Source organism: Mirounga angustirostris, unplaced genomic scaffold, assembly GCF_029215605.1.
Source record: "Mirounga angustirostris isolate CCGP_5_RB_7025 unplaced genomic scaffold, mMirAng1.0.hap1 SCAF_14, whole genome shotgun sequence".
NCBI lineage: Eukaryota > Metazoa > Chordata > Mammalia > Carnivora > Phocidae > Mirounga > Mirounga angustirostris.
The window spans coordinates 49,631,917-49,657,679 of NW_026991722.1; the positions used below are offsets into that span (position 1 = coordinate 49,631,917).

General features: G+C 45.3%; 1 protein-coding gene and 1 long non-coding RNA gene across 2 annotated transcripts in view; one reads left to right on the top strand and one right to left on the bottom strand.

Moving 5' to 3' along the window:
- The window catches only part of LOC135362511 (uncharacterized), a 67,444-nt gene extending 53,682 nt beyond the window's left edge, over positions 1-13,762 (top strand). The window contains exons 2-4 of the long non-coding RNA XR_010407300.1: positions 5,841-5,981; positions 7,160-7,325; positions 13,361-13,762. This is a non-coding gene — a long non-coding RNA (uncharacterized LOC135362511). The remainder of the gene's footprint in view (positions 1-5,840; positions 5,982-7,159; positions 7,326-13,360) is intronic.
- Positions 1-25,763, bottom strand: part of COLEC12 (collectin subfamily member 12) — a 189,305-nt gene that overhangs the window by 3,571 nt on the left and 159,971 nt on the right. Inside the window, exons 6-9 of the mRNA XM_045886962.2 lie at positions 15,678-16,166; positions 14,334-14,470; positions 12,999-13,108; positions 5,530-5,675 (exon numbers count right to left, since the gene is read on the bottom strand). Coding sequence (XP_045742918.1) covers positions 5,530-5,675; positions 12,999-13,108; positions 14,334-14,470; positions 15,678-16,166 — 882 coding nt within the window. The remainder of the gene's footprint in view (positions 1-5,529; positions 5,676-12,998; positions 13,109-14,333; positions 14,471-15,677; positions 16,167-25,763) is intronic.

Genomic DNA, 25,763 nt, shown 5'->3' on the forward strand with positions numbered 1-25,763 from the left:
ACACGGGTCTTGTTTTCTTATCCACTCAGCTACTCCATGTAGCTGGTTTTGATTGGAGAATTTAATTCATTTAAAGCAACTGTTGGTAGGTGTATACTTACTGTCATTCTAGTTCCTTGAGATGTTGTTGAACAAAAGTGGCAAGCATGGGCACATCCTTGTCTTGTTTCTGGTCTTAGACAAAAAGCTTTCAGCTTTTCACCACTGAGTATGATGTTAGCTGTGGGCTTGTCACATACAACTTTTATTATGTTGAGGCCTCTATATCCACTTTCTTGAGAGTTATTATAAATGGAGGTTGAATTTCATCAAATGCTTTTCTACATCTATTGAGATACTATTTTTATCCTTCATTTTGTTAATGTGTCCCATTGATTGATATGTGGATATTGAACCATCCCTGCCTCCTTGAAATAAATCCCACTTGCTTATGGCGTATAACCCTTTTAATATATTGTTGAATTCAGTTTGCTAACATTTTGTTGAGGATTTTTACATCTGTGTTCATCAGGGATGTTGGCCTGTAATTTTCTTGTAGCATACCTGTCTGGTTTTCGTATCAAGATAATGCTGGCTTTGTAAAATGAGTTTAGAAGCATTTTCTCTTCTATTTTTTGGAAAAGTTTGGGAAGGTTAGTATTAATTCTTCTCTGCATGTTTGGTAGAATTCCCCAGTGAAGCCTTCTGGTCCTGGACTTCTGTTTGTTGGGAGGTTTCTGATTACTGATTCAATCTCCTTACTAGTAATCTGTCTGTTCACATATTCTATTTTCTTTGTTATTCAGTCTTGGTAGGTTTATGTTTCTAGGAATTTATCCATTTCTTCTAGCTTGTCAAATTTGCTCTCAATAATTGTTCATAGTAGTCTCCTATGATCTTTGTATTTCTGTGGTATCAGTTGTAATATCTCTACTTTCATTTCTGATTTTACTTAATTGAGTCTGCTCTCTCTTTTTCTTGGTGAGTCTAGCTATAATTTTGTCGATTTCATTTATCCTTTTAAAGAACAAGCTCTTATTTTCATTGAGCTTTTATATTGTGTTTTTAGTCGGCATTGCATTCCTTTCTGCTCTCCTTTTTGTTATTTCCTAACTTCTACTAACTTTGGACTTCATTTTCTAGTTCCTTGAGATGTAAACTTAGGTTATTTATCTGAGTTTTTCTTATTTATGGAGGTGGGCATTTATTGCGATGCACTTTGTCTTAGAACTGCTTTCACTGCATCCTGTAAGTTTTGGTATGTTGTATTTCCATTTTCATTTGTCTCAAGGAATTTTTTGATCTCTCTTTTGATTTCTTCTTTGATCCATTGGTTGTTTAGTAGCATGTTGTTTAATCTTCACATATTGGTGAATTTTCCAGTTTTCTTCCTGTAATTGATTTCTAGTTTTATATCACTGCGGTCAGAAAAGATGTTTGATAGGATTTCAGTCTCCTTAAATTTACTGAAACTTGTCTTGTGGCCTAATATATGATCTATTCTGGAGAGTGCTTCATGTACAGTTGAGAATATGTATTGTTGATTTTTGATGGAGTGTTTTATATATATGTCTGTTAAGTCCATCTGGTCTAATAAATTGCTTAAGGCTGATGTTTCCTCATTGATTTTCTGTCTGGATGATCTAGCCATTGATGTAAGTGGGGTATAAAGTCCCCTGCTACTGTATTGCTGTCTATTAGGTCTGCTACTATTTGTTTCATATATTTAGGTGCTCCTATATTGGGTTCATAAATATTTACAAATGTTATATCCTCTTGTTGGACTGACCCCCTTATTATTATATAATGCCCTTCTTTGTCTCTTATATAGTCTTTGTTTAAAGTCTATTTTGTCTGATATAAATATAGCTATCCCATCTTTGTTTTGGTTTCTGTTTGCTTGGTATACCTTTTTCCATTCCTTCACTTTCAGTCTGTGTGGATCTTTGTCTAAAGTGAGTCTCTTGTTGACAGCATACACACGGGTCTTGTTTTCTTATCCATTCAGCTACTCCATGTAGCTGGTTTTGATTGGAGAATTTAATTCATTTAAAGCAACTGTTGGTAGGTGTATACTTACTGTCATTTAAAAAAATGCTTTTTGGTTGTTTTATAGTTCCTCTTTATTCCTTTCTTCTTCTCTTGCTCTCTTCCTTTGTGATTTGATGACTTCCTTTAGTGGTATGCTTAGATTCTTTTCTCTTTATCTTTTGTGTATTAACTGCAGGTTTTGCTTTATTGTTACCATGAAGTTTACATATAACTACTTATATTTCTAACTATTTTAACTTGATAACGGCTTAAGTTTGCATTCTAAAGCTCTACATTTTGACTCCCACTTCCTACATTTTATGTTTTTGATGTCACATTTCATCTTGTGTATTCTTAATTATTGTAGTTACTTTTTACTACTTTTGTTTACCCTTCTACCAGCTTTATAAGTGATTAATCCACTACATTTACTATTTACCATTACCAGTAAGATTTATACTTTTGTCTGTTTTCTTCTTACTAATTAGCACCTCCCCCCCTTTTTTTTAGCTTAAAATAGTCCCTTTGACATTTCTTGTAAGGCTGGTTTAGTGGTGATGAACTCCTTTAGCTTTTGATTATCTGGGAAACTCTCTCTCTCCTTCAATTCTGTTTTTTTTTTTTTTTTTAAAGATTTTATTTTATTTTATTTGAGAGAGAGCACATGAGAGGGGGGAAGGTCAGAGGGAGAAGCAGACTCCCCGCTGAGCAGGGAGCCCGATGCGGGACTCGATCCAGGGACTCCAGGATCATGACCTGAGCCGAAGGCAGTCGCTTAACCAACTGAGCCACCCAGGCGCCCTCTCCTTCAATTCTGAATGATGAGGCTTATGGGGTTTCCCTTGCAAATACCTGTTTTCTTTTCTCTTGTTGCTTTTATTTTTTTTCACGTTTTTACTTAAATTCTAGTTAGTTCACATATATGGTAAAATTGGTTTCAAGTGTAGAATTTAGTGATTCATCACTTATATATAACACCCAGTGCTCATCATGAGTGCCCTCCTTAATACCCATTACCCATTTGGCCCATAAATTCTCATTACTTTTTAACCGTTATGGGTCTTGTTGTAGATATCCTTGGGTTCATCTTATTAGAGGCTCTTTATGCTTCTTGGACCTGGATGTCTGTTTCCTTCCTCAGATTAAGGAAGTTTTCAAGTAAGTGTTCTCCCCTTTTCTCTCTTCTTCTGGGATCCCTATAATGTGCATGTTATTATCCTTGATGATGTCACAGAGCTCCCTTTAACCTACTCTTATTTTTGCTGTTCAGGTTGGCCACTTTCCATTACCCTGTCTTCCAGATTGCTATTCTGTTCTTCTACATCCTCTAATCTCCTATTGATTCCCTCTAGTGTATTCTTTGTTACTGAACTCTTTTGGTCCAACTGGTTCTTTTTATATTTTCTATCTCTTTGTTGAAGTTCTGAGTTCATCCACTCTTTTCTCAAGTGCAGAGAGTACCTTTATGACCATTACCTTGAATCCTTTATCAGTCATATTGCTTATGTCCATTCATTTAGCTCTTTTATTGTGACTTTATCTTGTTCTTTTATTTGGGACTTTTCCCTCTGGCTCCTCATTTTGTCAAACTGTGTTTGTTTCTATGTATTAGGTAGGTCAGCTGCATTTCCTGGTCTTGAAAATAGTGGCCTTATATAAAAGAGGTCCTGTGGTGTGCTATCGTGCAATCCCTCCCCTCCTCCCCCCGAACCAGGTGCTCCAGGAGTGTCCCCTGTGTGGTTGCATGTGCCCCCCTGTTGTGGCTGAGCTGAGTGCCTTCAGCATAACCAGATACAATGACCCACTTTGCCTGCTGTGGGTGCACTGGGCAGGGTTTTCTCCCTGTGCTGTTGAGAGGCCTGTCAGCAGCTGCTATGAATTCACTAATGGGTGGGACCAGCAGTCAGGCTATCTGCCTGCAATGAGCCTTTCTTCCACAACTGCAGGCCCACCGAAGGGCAGGCTTGTTCCCTGGGCAGCCAGCTAAGAAGCCCAGCTGTAGGAACTGCAGGCACAGTGGTGTGTGGGGTTATGTCCTCACCTCCCCAGGGCAGGAGTCACTTTGGAGTACTGTTGTCCTGGCCAGGGCTGCCTGCCAGGTGTGGCAGGGTAGGAGCCGCTCTGGAGGGATGCTTGCTGGGATGGGTGGGTGGGCTGGTTGTGGGGAGGGGGGTCTGCAGGAGAATGCCAGGGCAGAGCATGCAAGGTAGATGGAGAGTGTTAGCACTGGCTCCCACAAACCTTGGCTAGCTAGGCTGGGAAAAAGAAGAGAGAGGGTGCCCACCAGCACTGGTGTGGGGTGTAAACTCTTCACTCCTCAGAGAGGAACTCTGGGTTTTGAGTTCCTTCCTAATTGGGGGCTCACTGTGCCAGGGGGTGGGATTTATGGCAAGACTGTGTCCCAGCCTCTCCTACCCACTTCGATTTTTTTTCCTTGTTTGCCTAATGTGTCGGAGTTGCTTATTCAGGTTTTAAAGGTTTTTTCAGAGCAATTGTTCCATATGTAGCTGTAGACTTGGTGTGTCCGTGGGACATGCCATTTTGAATCGGGAGCTGTAATTTCTTGTTTAGGTATTTGTAGTTGCCCCCTGCAACTGATCAGGCTGAGAGTTCCTTATGGGTCTCAAGACCCCTAGCACGTGGGACCAGTGCCTGGTATTCAGTAAATGTCTGTTGAATGGAGGTATGGATAATTTGTGCCCCAGCTACTAGCAACAATAGTTTGAGCAAAATGTAGTTGAGGTTTTTTTATTTGCCGCCACCATTTTTATAAAGGTTTTATGAGATATAATTCACATATAAAATTCACCCACCTAAAGGATACAATTCAGTGGCTTTCCATATATTCACAAATTTGTACAATTTAGAAGTACCTAATTTTAGAACATTTCATCACCTCCAGAAGAAATCCATACTTATTAGGATTCACTCCACATTTCCTCCTCCTCCCACCATAAATGTTTAATAAATCTAGTTCTGATGAAGAAAACAAAGATGCCCCATTCTGAAAAGGGTCATGTGTTAAGTGAAGCTTTAGATTAGGATCTTTTGAAGTAAAAAGTAGATATATCCCAAAGCCTCTTTGGCTTCTAAGCTTTTCAGGGGTATAGACTATCTCCCTCCATTATCTAGCATAGCACCTGGCCCATACTAGATGCTCAATAAATACCTGTGGAATTGAATGGTTGGCCACCTAAATTGTCTGTATATGGAACTCTATAAAAAAGACATAACACTGGTACTGAATTTATTAACTGACAATATTACAAGATAATGACCAAAACAGTTAGTCTAATATTTACTTCCTATACCTTAGGCAGATTCATTAACTTACTTATTTAAGCTCTTAGGACGATACTATTTCCTATGAAGAGGATACTGTTCCCTGAGGTTAACAACCTCCCCCCCCAATAAGTGGCAGAACCAAGACTAGAACCCAATTGCAGAGCCTGCACACATCTCACACTTTAACAGGATATAAGCTCTGCAGCCCACCCTTAGATCTCCTCTCCTGCTTACCTGTCTCTCTGTCCTTTTCGCAAATGAAGTTATTGACGTCTTCACACTGGAAGTCATTCCACTGTCCAGCATAAATCAGCCCGGCACAGTCTTCTCCTGGCCCGTGGCCATGACCCCAGTTATCTGGCTGTCCAGCTTTCCAATTTCTTTTAATAAAACAGAAATTGAGTGTTATTTGCAAGTCCTGCAAAGTTTTCTTTACCCAAGAGTAGCAGAGAAATGTAAAAAACAAAACTGTAGCATGTCATTTGGCCTGGAATGAAAATGCACTGTTTAAAAGCTGTTCTTTCTCTGATTGACTTCTTATTCAGAATAAAAAGCAGCTGTTTTGCAGAGTACTGTGTAATGCAGCATCTCCCTGCAAGCCTGTTATCTTTGCCACAATGAAATCAACTCACTGAGCTGCTTCATCACAATGCTGAGGGAGTAAATCCTTCTGGCAACACAGTTAGGTGAGTAACTTTCCAGTGTTTACTAGAATGCTGCCTTCTGGGCATGTGTGTAAATGTTTGTGTGTGAATATATATGCACTCGGAGGACACGATACACACACATACACACACTCACTCTCAGTGAGAACCCAGAGGGATCCTTGCACATTTTGATACCTTGCCTGTGACAAGTCAGAGCGTCAGGCAGAGAAAATGAGGGACTGCTGATACATGTTTATGAGAATTTACAATCACCAGCCCTGGGTTATGGTAGTCTGGCTAAGTTGTAGAGAGTTGATGGCTTTAGAAAGAAATAGTAATTTAATCTTACTGAAAATGACTCCTACATTTCCCTGCCCTTTTTTGGGAGGGAAATTCTCAAAAACAAGTTTTCTTCAGGATGAGTTCACTTGGGGCTTAACTTGGATGCCAGAGCTCAAAACACCACTTTGCCAGTTTGCTATTCTTTTTTTTTTTTTTTTTAAAGATTTTATTTATTTATTTGAGAGAATGAGATAGAGAGAGAGAGAGAGGATGAGAGGGGGGAGGGTCAGAGGGAGAAGCAGACTCCCTGTTGAGCAGGGAGCCTGATGCGGGACTCGATCCCAGGACTCCAGGATCATGACCTGAGCCGAAGGCAGTCGCTTAACTAACTGAGCCACCCAGGCGCCCGCCAGTTTACTATTCTTGATTCTATTTCTATGCAATAAATTAGATGTGCTTCTAGGACTCAGAACGTGAAAGCTGAATTTTCTCTAAGAAGCAGGTTTTTGCATAAAAGCTTGTGGTTACTGCCTGAAAAGATAAGCTTGCCTCGCGGGGAGGGTCTGAAAACACATGTGCAGCAGAAGGCTCTTCCCATAAATGACTCATTACCCTGTCAGCCACAGCATGTCCTAGGGTCACCAGAGGATACAGTCCCTATTGCCCTATATTTTTTGACAGGAGTATCAGTACGAGCAGAGGGCAGTGGGAAAGGACGGGTGAAATTCACAGTTAAAGGGTGAGGAGATGAGGCAGAATTGCCTCCCCCACTCTAAATATATGTTGGGATTTTTAAAAAATGAAAAGTGACCTCACTTAAATAAATCTAGTGACAAATAGATAATTTAGATGACACCATCAACTGAAGAGGGTGAAAATGGGATGATACTTAGGAGGGAGTGTTAGAAATATTCATTCACGCATTCACTCAACAGATATCCACAGAGCACCTACTATGTGCCAGGGATGATGGCACATGATGGCAACACAGCAGTGTGGAGAGAAGATGGAATTCCAGCCCTCACGGAACTTAACATAACAAGCAAGAAACAAGTGCATTAAAAATCTCAGACTGCCACGGTGACACCAGAGAGAAATGAGGTTGGAGGGGAAAACAGTTTACTTTCATGGCTGCCTTTCTGTGTGTATTTCCATCCACCTTGTAGGACGCCTTCGGCAATGTCAACAATGCCTGAGCAGTTGGATACTGCTGATGTACGTTTGGTTAATTTCTGCCAGCATTGCGAGGGGGTTCGATTCCAATTTTGTTTACAGAATTTGAGATCTGTGCTTCCTGAATGTATAATCATGGGACATTTGATAGTCTTTATCTCAGTTTACTGGGAAGTTGTATAAATAGGACTTTGGATAGAAGACCTGCTTAGTATTTTTCCCTTGCATTTTCTTCCATTTAAGTAGAGAAATGGAATTTAGAGACTAGACCAAAAGATAACTGACTGATAAGAAAGGAGATAACCTTTATCACCATTCACCATTATTTTTCCAAGCCATTGGAATTCTTTGCATGTGGTGATCAAGGTTTTCCTGTGGGATAAGAACTAGGATGCAGTCCTGTGGCTGCGAGTGAGTGACTGAGGGGACGCTGGCATGGGTGGGCAGAGGAGGAGCCTGAAGCCAGGCTGCAGGGGGCACTTCGTCTTGCAGCCTAAGTACTCAGTCTCTTTGGAAAAGCCAAAATCACATGTGAGTGATTTGTAGCAAGTACCCTGAGTCTGCATGCTTGCAATACAACGGAACAGAACATATCAGATAAACAGAGTGTATATATTTTAGAGAAGAATTTCAGCTTAAATCATGCCTTAACCTCCTTTACAAGAAGGTTCTGGAAAGAAGATGGCTGAAGCCTGGGCCCCAAATCCCTGAATCCCATATTGTAATAGACGTATCACAGAAGTGGTTGGGTAGCAACACACATATGTACTTGGGCAGCATACTCAATCAGTACACGAGGGACCTGGGAAGCACTTGGACTCACTGCTCCAGTCAGCTGGAAACATACAAGCACATCAACCAGTGGGTGTGAACCTCCCCACTGAGGATTTTGGTTTCTCCTAATGACAGCAGAGCATACTCTCAATCTTGGGAATCGCCCCTTCCAACCTCACGACTTAGTACTTTCTCATCAACCACAAGATTGACTGAGGCTTCATGGCCAAGCAACTTCTGCTGGTAAAAGCCTGGCCTCAAAACAGGAAAATCTTTGTTGTGAGAAGTGTTACTTTGCTGTAGAATTTTCTCCCGATACCGGGGTCTGTATAGATTTCTTGCTGGTGGCTGAAGCCAGTGCCACTCTGCTAGAAACATGAAGCATAGACCAGAGTGAGTTTTTAGTAAATTAGATGACTCTGAAGGTTCCCTTCTGGTGGCCATCATTCTGTGGCTCTCTAGTCTAAAAAATACAACATGTAATATTATACGGAGTGGTCTGCATGGACAGAGAGGCAAACCAGTGCAGAGATTGGAATGTTACTCATCACTTGACAGGATACTTCCACCAAATGATGTCCTGTGCAGGCGACCAAGAAGTGGACAAGAGGAACAGAGGAGCTTCAAGTGTGTTTTGGGAAACCCTCGGGAAGATGATCACATTTCTGCTGATCTAAGCTGGGCAACTGCAGGCAGGGTGGGCAGGAAAGGCCTCACAAGGCTGCCTTACAGTTGTGCTCTGAGCCAAGCCGGTGGGCAGAATCTACGTCCCACTTGGGACAGACTCCCCCCTCCTCCCGGGCAGCCTCCGTGAACAGGGACGACTCTGCCAAACATACTTGCATCTATTCCATCAGGAGCAGAAGGCTCAGCTGTGATGTGCTCCTGGTTTCACCAATCCTCTCTTTCATTTGTCTGTTTTCTATGTCATTGCTTTCAGGTCATTATTATTTCCTTCCTTCTACTTGTTTTGGGATTAATTTGCTCCTCTTCTACCCATACAAGGTGGAAGCTGAGATCGTGGATTTTCAACTTAAAAACTTTTTTTTCCCCTCAAACATAAGCACTTTAAAGGAGTCTAAACACTGTTTTAGCTGCATCCCACAAATTTTGATATGTTGTATTTTCCTTTTCTTTGAAACATTTGCAGATTTCCTTTCTGATTTCTTCTTTGATCCATGGGTTATTTAGATGTGTATCCTTTAATTTCCACATATTTGGCAATTTTGCAGATATCTTTTTGTTATTGATTTCTAATTTAATTTTGTTTTGGTCAAAGAACTATATATGCTATACTCTATATAATTTCAGTTCTTTTTAAATTCATTGAGACTTGTTTGATGGCCCAGCATATTATCTTGGTGAATGTACTGAATGTACTTGAAAAGGGTGTACTCATAGCAGTTGAGTGAAACAGTCCATAAACATCAGTTAAGTCAAGTTAGTTGATAGTGTTTACCATATCCCTACTGATTTTGCTACTTGTTTTGTCAACTACTGTGAGGAGAATGTTGAGGTCTCCCTGAAGCCCTGCCTCTCTGCTGTGTCCACATCTTAGGGTTGGTATGTCTGTCTTTCTGATTGTGACATGGTCTTGGAAATCAGACTTTTTTTTTTTTAACATGAGTAGGAGAACAACATGTCTCATGCATATTGCTGCCCCTACACTCTAGAAAAGATCCTCTGGGCCAGCACAGAGGCTGGCTTACAGTGGACCCTCCAGGATAATTCAGTGAATGTGGACACAGGGCTGTGGGCTATTGGATCCCAATCTCCAGTCCAGGGTCTGATGCTGGCCAGGAAAGAAGTTTTCACAGATCTGTGGTGAAATGAGAAAAAATTAAGACAATTGTGTGTGTGTGCGAGTGTGCGTGAGGGCGGGTGTGTTAGAGGAGAAGGGTAAAAGGACAGCTGGGAGACTTGACTGATGCTTCTACAGCCTGGACCAGGCACAGGGAGGTGCCAGAAGCACAGAGGAGGAGGGTGAAGGTGAGTCTGGGCAGAGGGAGGAGTCTTTGGGGAGACATACTGGTGAGAGACCCCTAAGAGCCTGCAGCCCAGACCCCATCCCCAGGCCATGGTGGAGAATGTCCTTCTTCTTCACAGCCCTGGTGTGGGATCTGAGTGAGATACTGTGTGTGGCATCTCAATCAGGACATGGTAAAACACCTCAGTGCCAGGGAGTAGGATTCTGCAGTGACTGACTGGTGGGAAGACAGTTACGATTATGACCAGACAGTGATACCGATACCAGTACGAGTGGCTGACCTTTCTTGAGCACTTCCCACGGGCCACACACTGTCCTAAACGCTTTATCTACATAATCCCATTCTGCTTTCACCACACTGACGTGGGCCCTGCTGTAAGACTTGTTGCTAGACGAGGACATGAGATCTCGCGCGCTTGAGTAGCTGGCAGCTACGAAGGCCACGGCCAAGCCTGGAACCCAGACCTCACTGCGCTGGCTCCTTCTCTAGTTGGAGCAGTGTTTATTATTCTGTGTCAAGTTAAATTAGCCTTTCGTCGCTGAGGCCTCATAATACGTCTGCCTAATTTACTCTTGCCTTTAAAACTTGATCCTGCGTTCCTTTGGGTGGGCAACGAGAGTCACAGTGGTGCTGTGGTTAGGGTGCAGAAGCCGAGGCTGCTGTGGGGCTCCAGGGTGGCCATGGCTGGGACGGAGCTCCCGGGAAGGGGTCTGGTGAGCTTCTCCGGTCCCAGGCACTGACACGGGTGCTCTCCTCCCAAGTCACCCAGCTCTTGCTAGAGCCCAGGGAAGAGGAGAAAAGTGCCGCTTTGGGGCAGCTGGTGAAGACTGTAGCGTTCCAGCTCAATCCCTCCTATATGGGCCAGTCCAGTTTCTTCTTGGAGGAAGGCTTCCAGCTGAGTTTCTTAGTGAGTCTACCCTAGAACTTTTTTGCACTTAGGGCTGTGAGGAAAGTGGAGGCTCGCCTACCCTCAACTGCCTTAAAAAAAAAAAAAAAAGATCCTGGCAATCTTGTCTAAGACAAGCTTTATCTTTGTCCTTTAGTAACTTCTGCCTTCCATCTCTACTGCCGACCCTCCCAACTGTTTTGAGTCTCCTGAGGAATATCTCTGCCATGCTGGGTGCTCTCCTCCGGCTGTCAGCCAACCCCCTGAGTGCCAGGGTGTAGTAGAGCTTCCTCTCCCCACAGACAGGTGCAGAGGGAGCAGACAGGACATCTGTTGGCCCAGCAGGCAGATGGCCATTGGCCCTGGGGGCACCGTGAGGCTCAGCTTCGGAGCAGACCTAAAACCTACCAATGTTCCATCTTGCTGTTTGGTCATTGTTTTGTAAAGAAATGACCTTATTCTGGTTTCTGCCTATACCCTCTAATCTTGCTTGTCATGTGGAAGATCTGTCTACCTGTGCCCAGGCACACACACACAGAAACATTTTTTTTAAAGATTTATTTATTTTTTACAGGTGCCTGCGTAGCTCAGTCAGTTAAGCGTCTGCCTTCAGCTCAGCTCATGGTCCCAGGGTCTACGGATGGAGCCCTGCAGCGGGCTCCCCGCTCAGCGAGGAGTCTGCTTCTCCCTCTCTCCCTACTCCCCATGCTTTCTCTCTCTCAAAGAAATTAAAAAAAAAAAAAATTTTTTTTAGAGAGAGCGTGCACGAGTGTGTGTGGGGGGGTGGGCAGAGGGAGAAAGAGAATCTCAAGCAGACTCTCCGCTGAGTGCAGAGCCTGACTTGGGGCTTGATCTCACCACCACCCTGAGATCATGACCTGAGCTGAAATCTCAAGAGTCGGATGCTTAACTGACCAAGCCAACCAGGTGCCCCCAAAGAAACATTTTAAAAACTCTCACGGGCTTCTCCACCACCTCTGGCCCTTGCTTCCCCTCCTTGACTGCTACAGGCCCTGCCTCAATACCCCCGACACTGTCTTAGCCCTGAAACCCCTCACTGTCTCCTCCCCGAGTGCCATGATCATGGCTGTCTCCATACCATGACAGCCTCATGCCTGCTTGAGCCTCTGCAGGGTCTGCCTTCTCTTCTCCAGCAAAGGGAAGGCTGGTTATTCAGAGGTGAGTTTTCATAAATTCTCCATGTGGTGCAGTTTGTTGCATATTTTCACATTCATTAGAGGCAAAGTAGGAGTTGGAAGAAGTGAAATTCAAATTGGTACAATTCAGCCCATCTTCTGACCCTGGGGTAGTATTAAGGAAGGAGTTGACAAGACAGCCCCAGGGGTTGAATGAGGGGCCCAGAAATCTCCATGAGCCTGGGAGCCTGAGCAGGTATTATAAAGCGTTTCCATTCTTTGTTGCTGCCTTTATAGAACTCAGGTCACACCAGACTTACAAGGACTTTTCAAACACTTAGGGGATGATGATATCCCCCTCACACCACACCTTTGTTCCTGGTGCACCTGTTATTAACTTGTAGTTCCTAATCACACCCTGGCCAGAAGCCTAGCTGGGGTCAGGGCCACTGAGGTGTTATCTTGAAGGGAGCTCCTGGCTCTTGAACAGGGGCGAGCTTTCATCGTGCCTGAAGTAGTCTTATCTTTCACAGCAGCGTTTAAAGAGAACACCTCACCTCAAGTACCATACTGTCAGATGTTATGAGTCTCTGATTTTTTTTTTCCATAGAAATGAAAAAAATTCACACCATGAAAAGAAAAAAAACCAACCCTAGTTTATAGCATATTGATTCTCAACCACACATGGAAATACACAACTAGTAGCAGAAACCTCAATGTGAGGGGTATCTAGGACACAGGGTGGTTAAAGAAGAGATTGCAAGGGGTCAGGCAAGGGGTGAAAAACAGAACAGCCTGGAAGGTTCTGAACACTCACTTATACTCTGGAGACGTCCCGTCCAGCCACTTCCATTCATTTTCATGCTCTGCATCTGTGAGGCCGATCCAGTGGCTATCTCTCCCTACCATTTGCTTCTTTATCCATTGCTGAAAGATAAATCCGTGACAGTGTGGTATTACTTGGGGGGGGGGGACAGATATCTAGAGGAATTCCCCCTTCCCCTGAAACATATGGGGGGAAAGAAAGGACATTTAAAAGAGAATGTGTGTTAGAGTATGTACATGCTTCTGCCTTTTTTTTTACTGCACCTGTTTTGTTTTGCAGTGTTTTGGGGCTTTGACACGTTTTCCTTCTATAAGTTTGTAAGTGATATTTAAGGGATGCTCTTCCTCTTCTAGGCCACCCAGACAACTTAATGAATTCCACCAGGCTCCATCCCTTTCTGTCACCCGTCGCCCCAGTGTTCTGGTAATACTGACAGCCCGGGCATCATCGAGCTCTTCCTCTGGCCAGCTCCCATGTCCAACGTGCCACAGGCAACCTGTGTGTAAGCCTTCAGCAACTACGGTAGTTAAGTGGCTGAGCTGAGACTGGACCCAAGTCTACCGATTCTAAAGCCCGAGCACCTGCACCTGGCCATCCCTGGTCAGTTACTGCAGGAAACCTCTGTTTCCAGGGCCGCATCTGCTGAAGATACTTAGGGAAAAGGAAGGAGGTTTCTGGAACCCTGTGGCACCAAAGAGCACTAGCATTATTGCTAGAGGGACCTCCGTTTCAGTCTCAGCTCTGCATTTACTTGTCATCCTATGAATAAAGCCATGAAACCTTGTGGGGCCTCAGTTTTCTTATCTGTAAACGGGGGATAATAATACCCATGGGTTCTGGGGTTGCTGTGAGGGGTAAAGGAGAAAGAAGTGCCTCATACAGTGCCTGGCCCATAGGAGGGGCCTAGGGAGTGGTCACCAGGGTGATCGTGTGTGAGCTCTGCCCCGTGGTCTTCTCCACTGCTGAGGCCACCCATCCCTGGCACCCACCCCTACAGTGCTCATGCCCCTTGGCTTCTCTCTCCACACGTGTTTGGTGCCAGCCAGCAGACTTCTCTTCCACATTACAGCTCTTTCGACAGCCACCAGGAGGAGCCACCCATCTCCAGGCTTAATAAAGCCGTATCTTCCAGCTGGAAGCAAGAGGACATAATTCCCGTGCCATGAATGCTTCTTGTCACTGGATAAGGCCCAAATCTCCATAATGTGGCCTTCTGTGTTTATGTGACTTAATGGATTTTTGATATCTTTGAATCCCCAGTTAAGCATGCAATTTCCAGATGTAAACGATCCTTATAGTTTTTCTCCAAGCATGCCGCAAACATACCTGTTCCTCTCTTGTGTTTATGAAAACGAGATGTGAAGACTTGTCTTCACAGAAGAGTTTCGCATCCTCAAAAGTTTCTTTCTCAACCGAAAAATAGTAGCATTTATCCATGAAGTTCTTCCAATGAGGTGGGCAGCCTAGGAATGCAAACGTTTAAAATATTAATTAAGAAAACGAACACAGGGCGCCTGGGTGGCTCAGTTGGTTAAGCGACTGCCTTCAGCTCAGGTCATGATCCTGGAGTCCTGGGATCGAGTCCCACATCGGGCTCCCTGCTCAGCAGGGGTCTGCTTCTCCCTCTGACTCTCCCCCTCTCATGCTCTCTCTCTCTCAAATAAATAAATAAATCTTAAAAAAAAAAAAAAAGAAAACGAACACACACACAAAGCACTACGCCTTTCTTCAGTTATGTTTACGAGGCCATGGCTTTGGCCTTGCTTTTCTCCAAGGCCAGGAGCAGTTCCTGCGTCCGTGTGTGAGCCCACAAGTGGCTGAGACAGCCACGCTGGGAGCAAAGACTAGTGGGGGGGGGGGGTGCGCAACAGGCTGCAGAGCACACAGTAGTTAAAACTACAGAGCCTGGAAAATTATTGACGCTGGGTCTTAGTTCCTCTGCATCTGGATTAGTCTTTACAATGACAGAAATAACAGGAACAACAACAAAAGGCTGAGCAGACACAGATGTGCCACATCAGTCTGGAGTCATATGGAACCTATCACTAAATAGATGGGAGAACCCAGAACCCAAACTGGGCTTGTGGAAAAATGAAGATGACGAGAGTTGTGTTTAAGGAAATCGAGTGGAACTGGGTGTGATTCAAAGGAGAGAAAAAACAGGCTTGGTTGCTAACCAGACATTGAGGGTTTTGCCAAATTATCAAAATTTAGGAATCGAATTTCATAATAATAAAAAAGCCAGAAGCACCAGAACACCCTCTCAAAACTATGCAATCTGGGCTTTAGTAACAGAAAGTTCCATCTACACGGTTACTAAGGGCGTCTATCCCCAAGGTGAAGGGCATAAAATGAGAACAAGATTGGCTGGGGGCAGCCGGCCTCAGACCTGCGTGAAGGAAATGTCTGGGGATGCATTTGTCCCTGAGAGCCTGACTCTGCTACATAAATGCGTGTGAGGGATGGTGCTGAGAGAGAAACACATGTGCCTGAGGGATGCCGCCTGGCTCAGAGGCCTGTGAGAGCATCAGGGGCCATGTGCCTGCCCACACGGTGCCTTCAAAGCCAAGTAAAGCGGGCTGTGGGGGCACATGGGGCTGCATGCTGCAGGCCGGCCACAAGTGCACATGGCGCCCCTGACCCCGGGTGTGAGGGAAGGCTCAGACTTACCATTGGCCTCGGGTGCGGAGGTTGGCTCGTTCTGCAGGGCTAGGGGCATCGCTGCCCCTGATGGGCCTGGGGGGCCGGGGGGGCCCTTTGGGCCTGGCATGCCTGGCACCCCAGGCAAGCCTGGCAGCCCCCGTGGTCCAGGCACCCCCGGCTCTCCCACGGTGCCCTGCAGTCCCTGGAAGCCAGGAGGGCCCTGAGGGCCAGGGAGTCCGTCCTTGCCTGGTGGGCCGGGGGGCCCTGGGTCCCCACTGGGGCCCTGAGGGCCGGGCTTCCCGGGGGATCCACGGGAGCCCTTGGGGCCCTGCAAGCCTTTGGAGCCTTTGCCGCCACGCTCTCCAGGGGGGCCAATGGGCCCAATTGGGCCCCTCTCACCGGCGGGGCCAGGTGGACCAGGCTCCCCCTTCTCTCCTTTCTGTCCTTTGTTGCCAGTGGGACCAGGGGGTCCCTGTTGTCCTCTGTCACCTTTTGGACCCCTGGGGCCAGGAGGACCTAAAATATAAAAAAATATAAATGGCATGAACATGAAATCCATAGTGAGTGGTAGTGAAGAATTTATCTTCTTATAAACTCTCCAACTACAAAATCTAGACGTCCAAAATATATACATTAAGGAGTGCTGCCTGTTTCACCATACTATTGTTGAGGGTTTTTTTTTTTTTTTTTTTTCTTTTTTAATGAGAGACAGAGAGCATGAGAGGGAGGAGGGTCAGAGGGAGAAGCAGGCTCCCCGCCGAGCAGGGAGCCCGATGCGGGACTCGATCCCGGGACTCCAGGATCATGACCCGAGCCGAAGGCAGTCGCTTAACCAACCAACTGAGCCACCCAGGCGCCCGAGGGTATTTTTTTTTAAAACAAAAGGTTTCTTTACCAAGCTCACCCTTTCCACTCCAAGCATTTAGAATATATCTTAATGGCACGCAGCCCTCTGGTATCTCGACGGATGTTTTCAGGGGAGGGACATCTTCACACAGTGACTCACACCATTAACTTGGGCTCCCTTAGTCGTCTGGGACTGTTCTGTCCCCAGCAGAAAAGCCGTGCAGGCTGGGATGGCGAATTCCCTCCTACTGGTTTCCTTTTCTTTTCATTAGTTTAACAAATATTTATTAACAACCTGTTATATGCCGAGCACTGTGCAAGGTGCTGGGGGATAAAAAGTTGAATGAAAAAGGCCATCAAATGTTGAGAGGCACCTTCCTGCTCATTCCCTCACCACACCAAGGCCAGTCTCTTCTCTGTCACATCACCCCCGGCCCTCCTGTCTCCTCCACCGACCGTGCTGTGGGGATGCAGCTGTCCTTGGGGCTGGGCCTCCCTCACCTGTGGACCAGCTCAGAGGGTCTTGGTGGGAAAGGGCTCGACGGGCTGGGCTGAGAAGAGTGTCCTCTTCCCCAGTTTGTTAGTCTAATAATGCAAACAGGGGAGGTGGGCTAGAGAAAAAGAACAGGTGACCATCGAACTGGGCAGGCGAGAAAAAAAGGACACCATTTTATTGCCAAAGGAAGAAGGCAAATATCTCTTCATCCCTTATCATCCTAGAGAAGCTCACATAACCTGGGGTTGTTTTTTTCTGTAAGTTCTCAGGGGCAAAAGGGAACTGCACGCAAACATACCACAACCAGGATTTGTAGAGTGAATGAGTTTTCGAGGTACTTTCACATACGTTATGTCACCTGACCTTCATCTATGACATTTTATTCCCAGAGCACATTTGAGGACATGTAGAGCCAGAGAGGCCAAGCTTCTTACTCAACACTAGCTCCTCAAGACAGATACACCCAGGAGGATGAAATGTGGACAGTCACAGTCTAGTAGTGGTGGAGCTCGGACAGGAATTCTGGTCTTCTTACGTTGAAATGACTGTACCTAGGAGGACACTGTTCTCAAATACTCTACTCTCCAGAATTTCTGAGTTTCTGAAATCTCACTCTTCTACAGGAGTAAGTGTAAGAGATCCATACTCATTCTTTCCATAGAAGTGGAAAGCCTTTCAGGCTGGGTGGGCAGAAGTGCTAGGGAGATGAAGGGTAGGTGGGCCTCCCACCCTGTGTTTTTTTTGATCCCCTTGCCCCACTCCTCCCGCACCAGCTGGTCAGGACAGAACAGTGAAGTAGGTCTTCCTGCCTCAGTAGGGGGATCTCTCTGCCCCACTCTCCTTTCTAGGCCTTGATGGATGTCCTCTGTACATTCACACTATCCATGGCCCCAGTGAGCCCACCCATCTCTGTTCTCTCTTAGCAAGAACCTCAGCTCTGGACTCAGCTTTCCTTATGTAAGGCTACCCATGATATGGCCCTTGGATTTATCTAAGGCAGACCTTCTACTGAGCTATAAGAGAGTTTATGCTAATGGTTAGGACTAGTTTCAACGTGTCCCTTTCTAGGGTTATCTGCTCCATAAGTGAGAGACTTGAGAAGACTTTGCAATGAAGAATTTTCTCTCTGAACCCAACTCACTGACTTCTGCCCCCCAGCTCCTGTTGGCTCTTCTCTATCATCAGCTCTCCTGGTCCCTATGTCCATCTTATAGTCCGATAGTCCACTTTTTCTGGGTTGTCCTGCCAGCATCTGCAACCTGGCATGTCTCAAACTGACCTTATCCTCGCTTTATTGATATGCCCTTCACCACATCATCACAACCATCTCTTCCTTCCGTCACTCATGACCCAGTGTAGGGGTTAACTTCTTAACTGCTCTTCCTACCTTTGATTCCTCTCCATTCACCCCCTCTGCATCTTTCCTACATTTGTCTTCCTTACCCATAACTCTGATCTCTACCTGCTCTAGAATATTCAGCCCCCACTACTTGGTCATCTGGTATTAAATCAAGACTCTCATGACCTGGCCTAACATGTGTTTATTCCATCCTCTGCACTTGTGCATCTCTTCTCTTAGACTTTCCTCTGCCCATATCCATCTGGAAAATTCCGGTCCACCTACCATGTAATTCTCCCAGGTGGAAGTTTTTCCTCTTTCTCTCATCTTTTAGTACTTGTTTGTTCTTTGAGGGCACTTTCCCAACTCGCAGCTAGCAGTGTCTGGTTACATAGTCATTATTCAGACAGTGTTTATCAAATCAATGTGTGTTGCAGATCCAAAGACCTAGAGCACTGATGCCAACATTTTAGGCCCCAGGAGAGACCAGAAGGGAGAGATTTCTGGGGAACAGTGGCCTGATTCTTATCCCTCACCTCATTCTAAGAAGTACAGCTCCACTCAATCTACGTTATCAGGATGACCCTGGCTATGGAATATGATTCTGGGGAGACTGGTCTTTCTCAACTCTACTCCCATTTAAGAATTGACCCAGTGGTCTCTGCATCTGCAATCTGAGGATTGGTTTTTTTTTTTTTAAACCAAGGAGGCTCATTAAGTGTATTAGTAAAGATAGGGAAGGTAGATTTTCACTGCCAAATCTATCTTCTGTAAAGAAGTATCTTAGTTCATTTGTGTAGTTGAGAAACAGTGTCCTGGAGATTAACAGTGGGAAGGTAGCATATGCATTCCTCCATAATGGAGGTATCATTATGGAAGGTTCTAGTGGAACAATACTGACAACAGGCCAAAACAACCACAACAAATACAATAATAGCAAAAATAAAAGTAGCTTTTTTTCTCACCTATTTCTGTTTTATGTTCTACGTTTAGCCTTATGAAATCCACAAAATTAAGAAGGTCTGTTGGGAAATTCAAGTGCTTTAGAGATTCTTTGTCCTTATTCTCTTTATGGGTTTTGCCAACAATCAGTGTTTCTCATTTGCTCACAACTGGGTTTGGTACTATACTTGCAGGTGATGGGAAAGGAGTTTACCTGCACCCATGGAATAGAGACTGTTCAGGGGTTTGTCTTCCTGATGTGACAGACCGATGTGATAGGGAGTTCTGTTTCTCCCAGAACACCTTCCTCTGGTTTCTGACAGAACTCCAAAGACACACTCTCTTCCTCTCCTGATATGAATCCACGACCTCCCTTACTTAGGATGACAGCTTTTCATTAATCTTATTTCTTTCTGGGGCTGGGTAGTTGATGGTGTTCAGCTATTTCCCTCTGAACTGCTTCTCAAATGTCCCCACTCACTCCACACAAAAGTTGTGGCTTATTTTAAGAATGGCACCAAACATGGATTCCACAGTAAGTGCCAAATATCAGCAGATGCTAACTTCCAGATCTTGGGGAGGAAAGGAAAAGACGTCAAAAGAAGATAGACTTTTTGCCTTTGATAAAGGTTGAAAATCTTACTTGTGATGCATTTCCCAGCTGGATGAGCATAAAAACTGATTTTTTTTTCACAAAGCATTACATTGACCACAAATAAGTTATCTGACTCTTAATAAGTTTGAATACTCATGACTGTGGATAAACTCCCAGCAAGCACAGTGTTACTGATTTCTTCATCCACAGCTGTCCCAGCCTTGGGAAAACCGTCACGGTACTAGACCAGGAAGCTGGCCTTCCAATGCTGGGCTAAATAAAAATATACTCTGTGGGTCGCCACCCCTAGTGCCTTAAAACCAAAAGACTGAGATAAATAACACGAGAGTATTTATAAGCGTGTGTAGTAACAACTTGTCCTCCGAGCTGAGAATATGCTGATGCTACCAGGTGGAGGCACGTGGGACGCCCGCTCAGAAGCAAATTTGAGAGTTGCTTTCAAGGCCAAGCGAGTGGCCCCCTCGCTCCAGATTCTGAAATGCCAGGATACCCACCACGGCACTGGTAAAGCCATCACAAGCTCCCGAAACATCTGACTGTGACGTAGACCAGGCCTGGGAGCAGCCGGGTTTCACTGCCAGCAAAGCCTCCTCCCCGTGTTCCCCACCCTCCAGAATGGGGAAACTTAAACACCTGAATCCTCCAAATAAGCAGTTTAAAGAGGACAGATGATTTTACATCACTATGCTGTTTCTGCTTTGGACACCAGACTGCGGGCCTTGGGGAGGGCCCAGCCCTGTGTCCTACCCCTGAGATAAAGTTTCCAATTTGTTTGCCAACAAGATGGAAAGTGGAGAAACCACCTGAATTCTTACTGCCATCCAAAATTTTGGAGACTTGCTTTTAGAATCTCTAGTGGTAAGGATGGAAGACAGAGAAAACTAGTAATATAATCAGAGACCTTTTTGCTTCTCATTTAAAAATCTACTAAATTAATCAAACATTTGCCAAAATACCTACGTTATGAAAGAGTCCATTCTGTTTCACTGAGGTACTTTCAAAGCACTTGTTTCACTGAGGAAATTTAAAAGATATTATTTGGCAATCATTCTGAGAAATAATTTAATTCTTAACCTCATGTTTAAGACAGCCTTCTGGAATGCCACGGAGGCTCCTTCTCTACAAATATACCCTTGTCCACAGGGTATATTTAAACCACCATTTCTCACCAACTGGCCACAGTCTGCTTCTGTGCCTTCCAGTGGCCGCTCTGATGGGTCCTCAACAGGCGGTCTTGTTTGAGGAAGCGTGGCAAGAGTGGGTGGGGTGGGCATTGAGAGAAACTGAGGCCTCCTGCCTGACGCTTTCCACCTTCCTATGTGTCTGTCAAGATCCAGCTCAAATGTCAATCTCTTACTGAAACCTCTACCGATTGCTCTCCTGAAAATAAACTCTCCCACATTTCAACCTCCCAAACATGCCATCTGTTCTATGTCATCATGTCACACGGCAGCAGGGTGTCATGTGGAAGCGTGGGTTTGGGAACTAGAAAGATCCAAGGTTAGCACTGACATTTACTAGCTCCTTGACCTGGGATAAGTTCCTTAGGCTCTCTGTGCCACGGTTCCCAGCCCTGCAGATGGGGACTGCTGGTAATTCCCGCCCTAGAGAGCTGTAACGAAAGCAGACAAGTGAACCGAGTGCTCAGCAGCAGCCTGGCACTCTGCAGACACCGGACTGAAAAGGGAGTTGAAGCTAGCTGTCGGCAGCCCCCGAGTCTCATTCCTCTCCAGGGCTGGGCCCCAGGCCACCGGCAGTAAGGACTTTGAGACCCAAATTGATGTTGACCCCCTCCCTACGATTTCATTCCTTGGGCACACGCAGCTGTTGTTTTCCACTCGATGTAGTGGCTGAGGCTGCAGCAGGGGGGACATCTTGAGGAGGCGCTGAACTTACACGTGCGTGGGCATATTAGCCAACCACCCGCTAGGCACTGCACCAAGGGCTTTATTTACATTAGCCCATTAAGTTCTCATCACTCTAAAAGGTAGACGCAGATGAGGATGAGGAACTTGGTGTCTGTGTCTGGGTCTGTCCCATTCCCGAGCTCTTGTTCTCACCCCCTCAATCTGATGCCTCTCTCAGAGAGCATAGGAAGAGAAACCCCCACCTGGGCTAGGAGGGGGCAACTTAACATTCTCTGCAGCTTGCAGAGAAAAGCTCAGGGTGTGATGTGAACTTCCTACCCAAGAGTGCATTAGGACGTATGAAGTCATACGTCATACGTTTTGTTACAAATATGTACATTATATGTAACAAAAAAAGGCTTTCTTAATAAGGTTGTTTTTTGGGTTTTTTTGGTTTACGGATACAGAGATAACTGTTGCTGGGATTCAACATGGGTTTAACGTCTATTTCCACGTTATCACCTTAGCTTAGTGCAAGCAGTCAACCTCAGCTTCTACTTCGCAAGAGGCCAGTGTCTCCTGTGACTGAGCCGTCCCGTAGGCATGAGGGCTCACAAAGTGTGAGTCAAAAGGATTTCCCAGGAAGCATCAGAGCATTCTGAACCTTGCAGGGACAAGGCCAACATAATTCAAAGTGAATCCAATCCTGCTCCATCCTGCTTTATCCCATCTCTCCCTCATCGTCAGGGAAGAGATCTGCCTGGAGGGATCAAGGAAAGAGAGCAGAGAAGTGCACTGGGAAACGGAGCTCTGCCCCCAGTCTCTTGTTCCCTGGGAACACCTCTGGGCATTCCTGCTCTGGAGGAAGTTGAAGAGATGGAACAGAAAGGGGGCAGCTTGGTTGGCTTGAGACACTTCCGAGGTCAACTCACAAGAAGCGCAGGTAATGAAAAGACCAAGGATAAAAGTATTACGGGAAGGCAAATGAGAAAAGGAAAATATCATTCAGAAGCCAGGATCTCCGGTGTTTTAGAAACACTGAGTCAGAAACCTCCTCCTAATAGACATGTTTCACTTAATATGTCTAAACGGGCCTCTCTTCCTGCACCTCCCCTGTCTGTCCATCCACCTACTTGCTCAAGCTAAAAATCGAGGAGACATCCTGTTCCTCTCTTTCCCTCACCCTCCACTACTGATCCACCCATCAGCCTTGTCCAGCCACGTACACTGGCCCCTGACCGTGTGCTCTATTTCTGTCCACACATCTCCACCAGCACCCCTACAACATGCAGTGCCTTGGCAGCTCCTCTGGGCTAAGAGCATGTTGGGTAGGAAACCCCAGGGTCCTGCGCACCAAATGGGGTCAAGAACAGGTTGATGTGAGCTCTGAATACTCACAGCCCCTTGTATCCGTAGATTCCTCCCCTCAGTGGAGCATGGCCAGACGAAGCCAGTTAGGGCCCTGATGGCCAGGGAAGGACAAGGCTGCCCTTGGGTCTGCCTACAACACCCCTCCTGACTGAGGAGACCCATTTCTCTCACCTCCAAGTCACCCATAACTGGCCCATAACCCTGCAGTGGACCCCTGTCACCCTGCTTGCTCCCCCATAATCTATCCTTTTCCCACCCCACTCCCCTCCCTGCACCCAGAATGACCTTTTAAAAATATAAATCAGATCATGCCACCACCATACCTAAAACCTCCCTGTCGCACTTAGAATGAAATCCCAGCTCCCTGCCCTCACAGACTACTTCAGGGGCACCTGAGGACCGGGAAGAGGGCCATGTACTTTCAGCGAATATAGATGGGATTAGCAGCATGGGCTCTGGCATCAGACAGCCTGGGCTCAGATCCTGTTTAGCTACTTACTATCTCTGTGAATTTTTTTTTCTTTTATTTAAAGACTTTATTTTTATTTATTTGGCAGAGAGAGAGATAGCAAGAGTGGGAACACAAGCAGGGGAGTGGGAGAGGGAGAAGCAGGCTTCCCGCTGACCAGGGAGCCCGATGCGGGGCTCGATCCCAGGACCCTGGGACCATGACCTGAGCCGAAGGCAGACGCTTAACGACTGAGCCACCCAGGCGCCCCTATCTCTGTGAATTTGAGCAAGTTCCTTAAACACTTCTCCAAACCCTAGTTTCCTCATCTATAAACTGGTGATGTACCATCTTACCTGGGTGTCCAGGTGGCTCAGTTGGTTAAGTGTCCGACTCTTGATTTGGGCTCAGGTCATGATCTTAGTGTTGTGAGACTGACGCCCGTGGTGGGCTCCATGCTGGGCATGGAGCCTGCTTGAGATTCTCTCTCTCCCTCTGCCTCTCTCCAACCCCCTCCCCACCCCTGGCTCACACACACTCTCTAAAAAATAAAGAAAGAAAATAAATAAGTACCTGTCTTACAGAGTTTGTATCAAGCACTCTGCATTCACACTCAATATTAGTGGATAAAAATAATCACAATAATGGAAACATTAACTAATTTAAAGCCAGGGTCTGAATCTTTAGCTATAAGCTTTTCATACACTTCCTTAGCTGCCAAGCTACACTGTCTACACACTAAATATGTTAGAAGTTTACTTGTAGAAGGCAAGCTAGCAATTGAACGGAATAATAAAACTATAAAACTTATAGCTAGAAAATATCCAGAGTACCACAACATGATTCTCTAAGGTTTTACAGTGGCAAGAGAAATTTAGAAAGCTCTTATTTATGTTGTTGCACAACTACTGAGATCTGCTCTCATTTTGAATTTAAGTTGAGAAAGAATAGGAAAAAACTAAAGCAATCACTGAAGAACTTTCTGATCATCTGAAAGCCTGCTCCTTATTCAGAGTATGACTCATACCCACAATGTCCCTGACTTGCAATTTTCCATCTCCTCTGGAGTTGGGACACCCATACTGCTCAGGAAAGCCATTATATTTACAGGCAATGCCAATTTTTAAAAGGAACATCACATAAAACCAAAATTCGTTTTCTATTCATGAATACCCACTAGCCCGTGTTTCACCCTCAGATGTCATGTAAAATTTTTTCCACATGATAGTCTTTAAATAGCTGTAGACAACTGCCTTGTTCTCCACTAAGCAGTCTCTCCTACAGGTTAAAGTTCCCAGGTCCTTCAATCCTTCCTCAAGCACGTCTGGACTCCATAATCCTGGGCATATTTTTCTGAGCATGCTGGTCTGTGAATGTCCCTCTTGAAAGGGGCCCCTCAAAGTACACACTATCCTCCAGAAGTAGTCTTGCCATAACGAACAGAGTAAGATATCACCTCCTTCATTTTGGACATTGTATTTTCATTGATATAATCAAAGATCACATTAGATTCACTGGCAGACACAGTGACTTGCTTACAGTCAACTAAAACCACCATGCTTCTCATACACATGTTCTCGCATCAACCTCTGTCTGTTTGGTCTTTTCCAATCACAACCAGGATTTTACATGTATTCCCTATCTCCTTCATTTTGTTGGCATCTCTTTACTCTTCTAGCCTCTCCAGGTCATTTTGGATTATGGTTCCAGCATCCATGGTCTAGTATATATAGTTTCATGTCACACAAGTACTGGATTATCAGGTCATCCATATCCTCATGCTAGTCACTGACAAAGCTGTTGAATGGGGCTCTGCCATCTGCCATCCAGACCTGCTGCCGGCCCCACAGGGGCTCACTGAACTATCATTCTTTATACACATTCTGTGGAAGACACACCCTCGGGTCACCCCCAATGACTCATGCCCTTGTGTCATCTCTTCCCTGTGAGCGTGCAACCTGTGACTTGCTTCTAGCCAACAGAACATGGCAGAGGTGATGGCATGTCACTCCCCTTGACTTACATTAGATGAGATTACATTACTTAATACTGTCTCAGCATACTGGAACGAGAGACTCCCTTGCCGGCTTTGAAGAAGCTGCAGTGTTGTCAGATGGTCACATGGCAAGGGTCTACAGGGGGCCTCTAGGTCAGTACCGCTCCTTCCCCCCAAAAGACCCCAGCAAGCTCAATCTCACATTTGCAAGG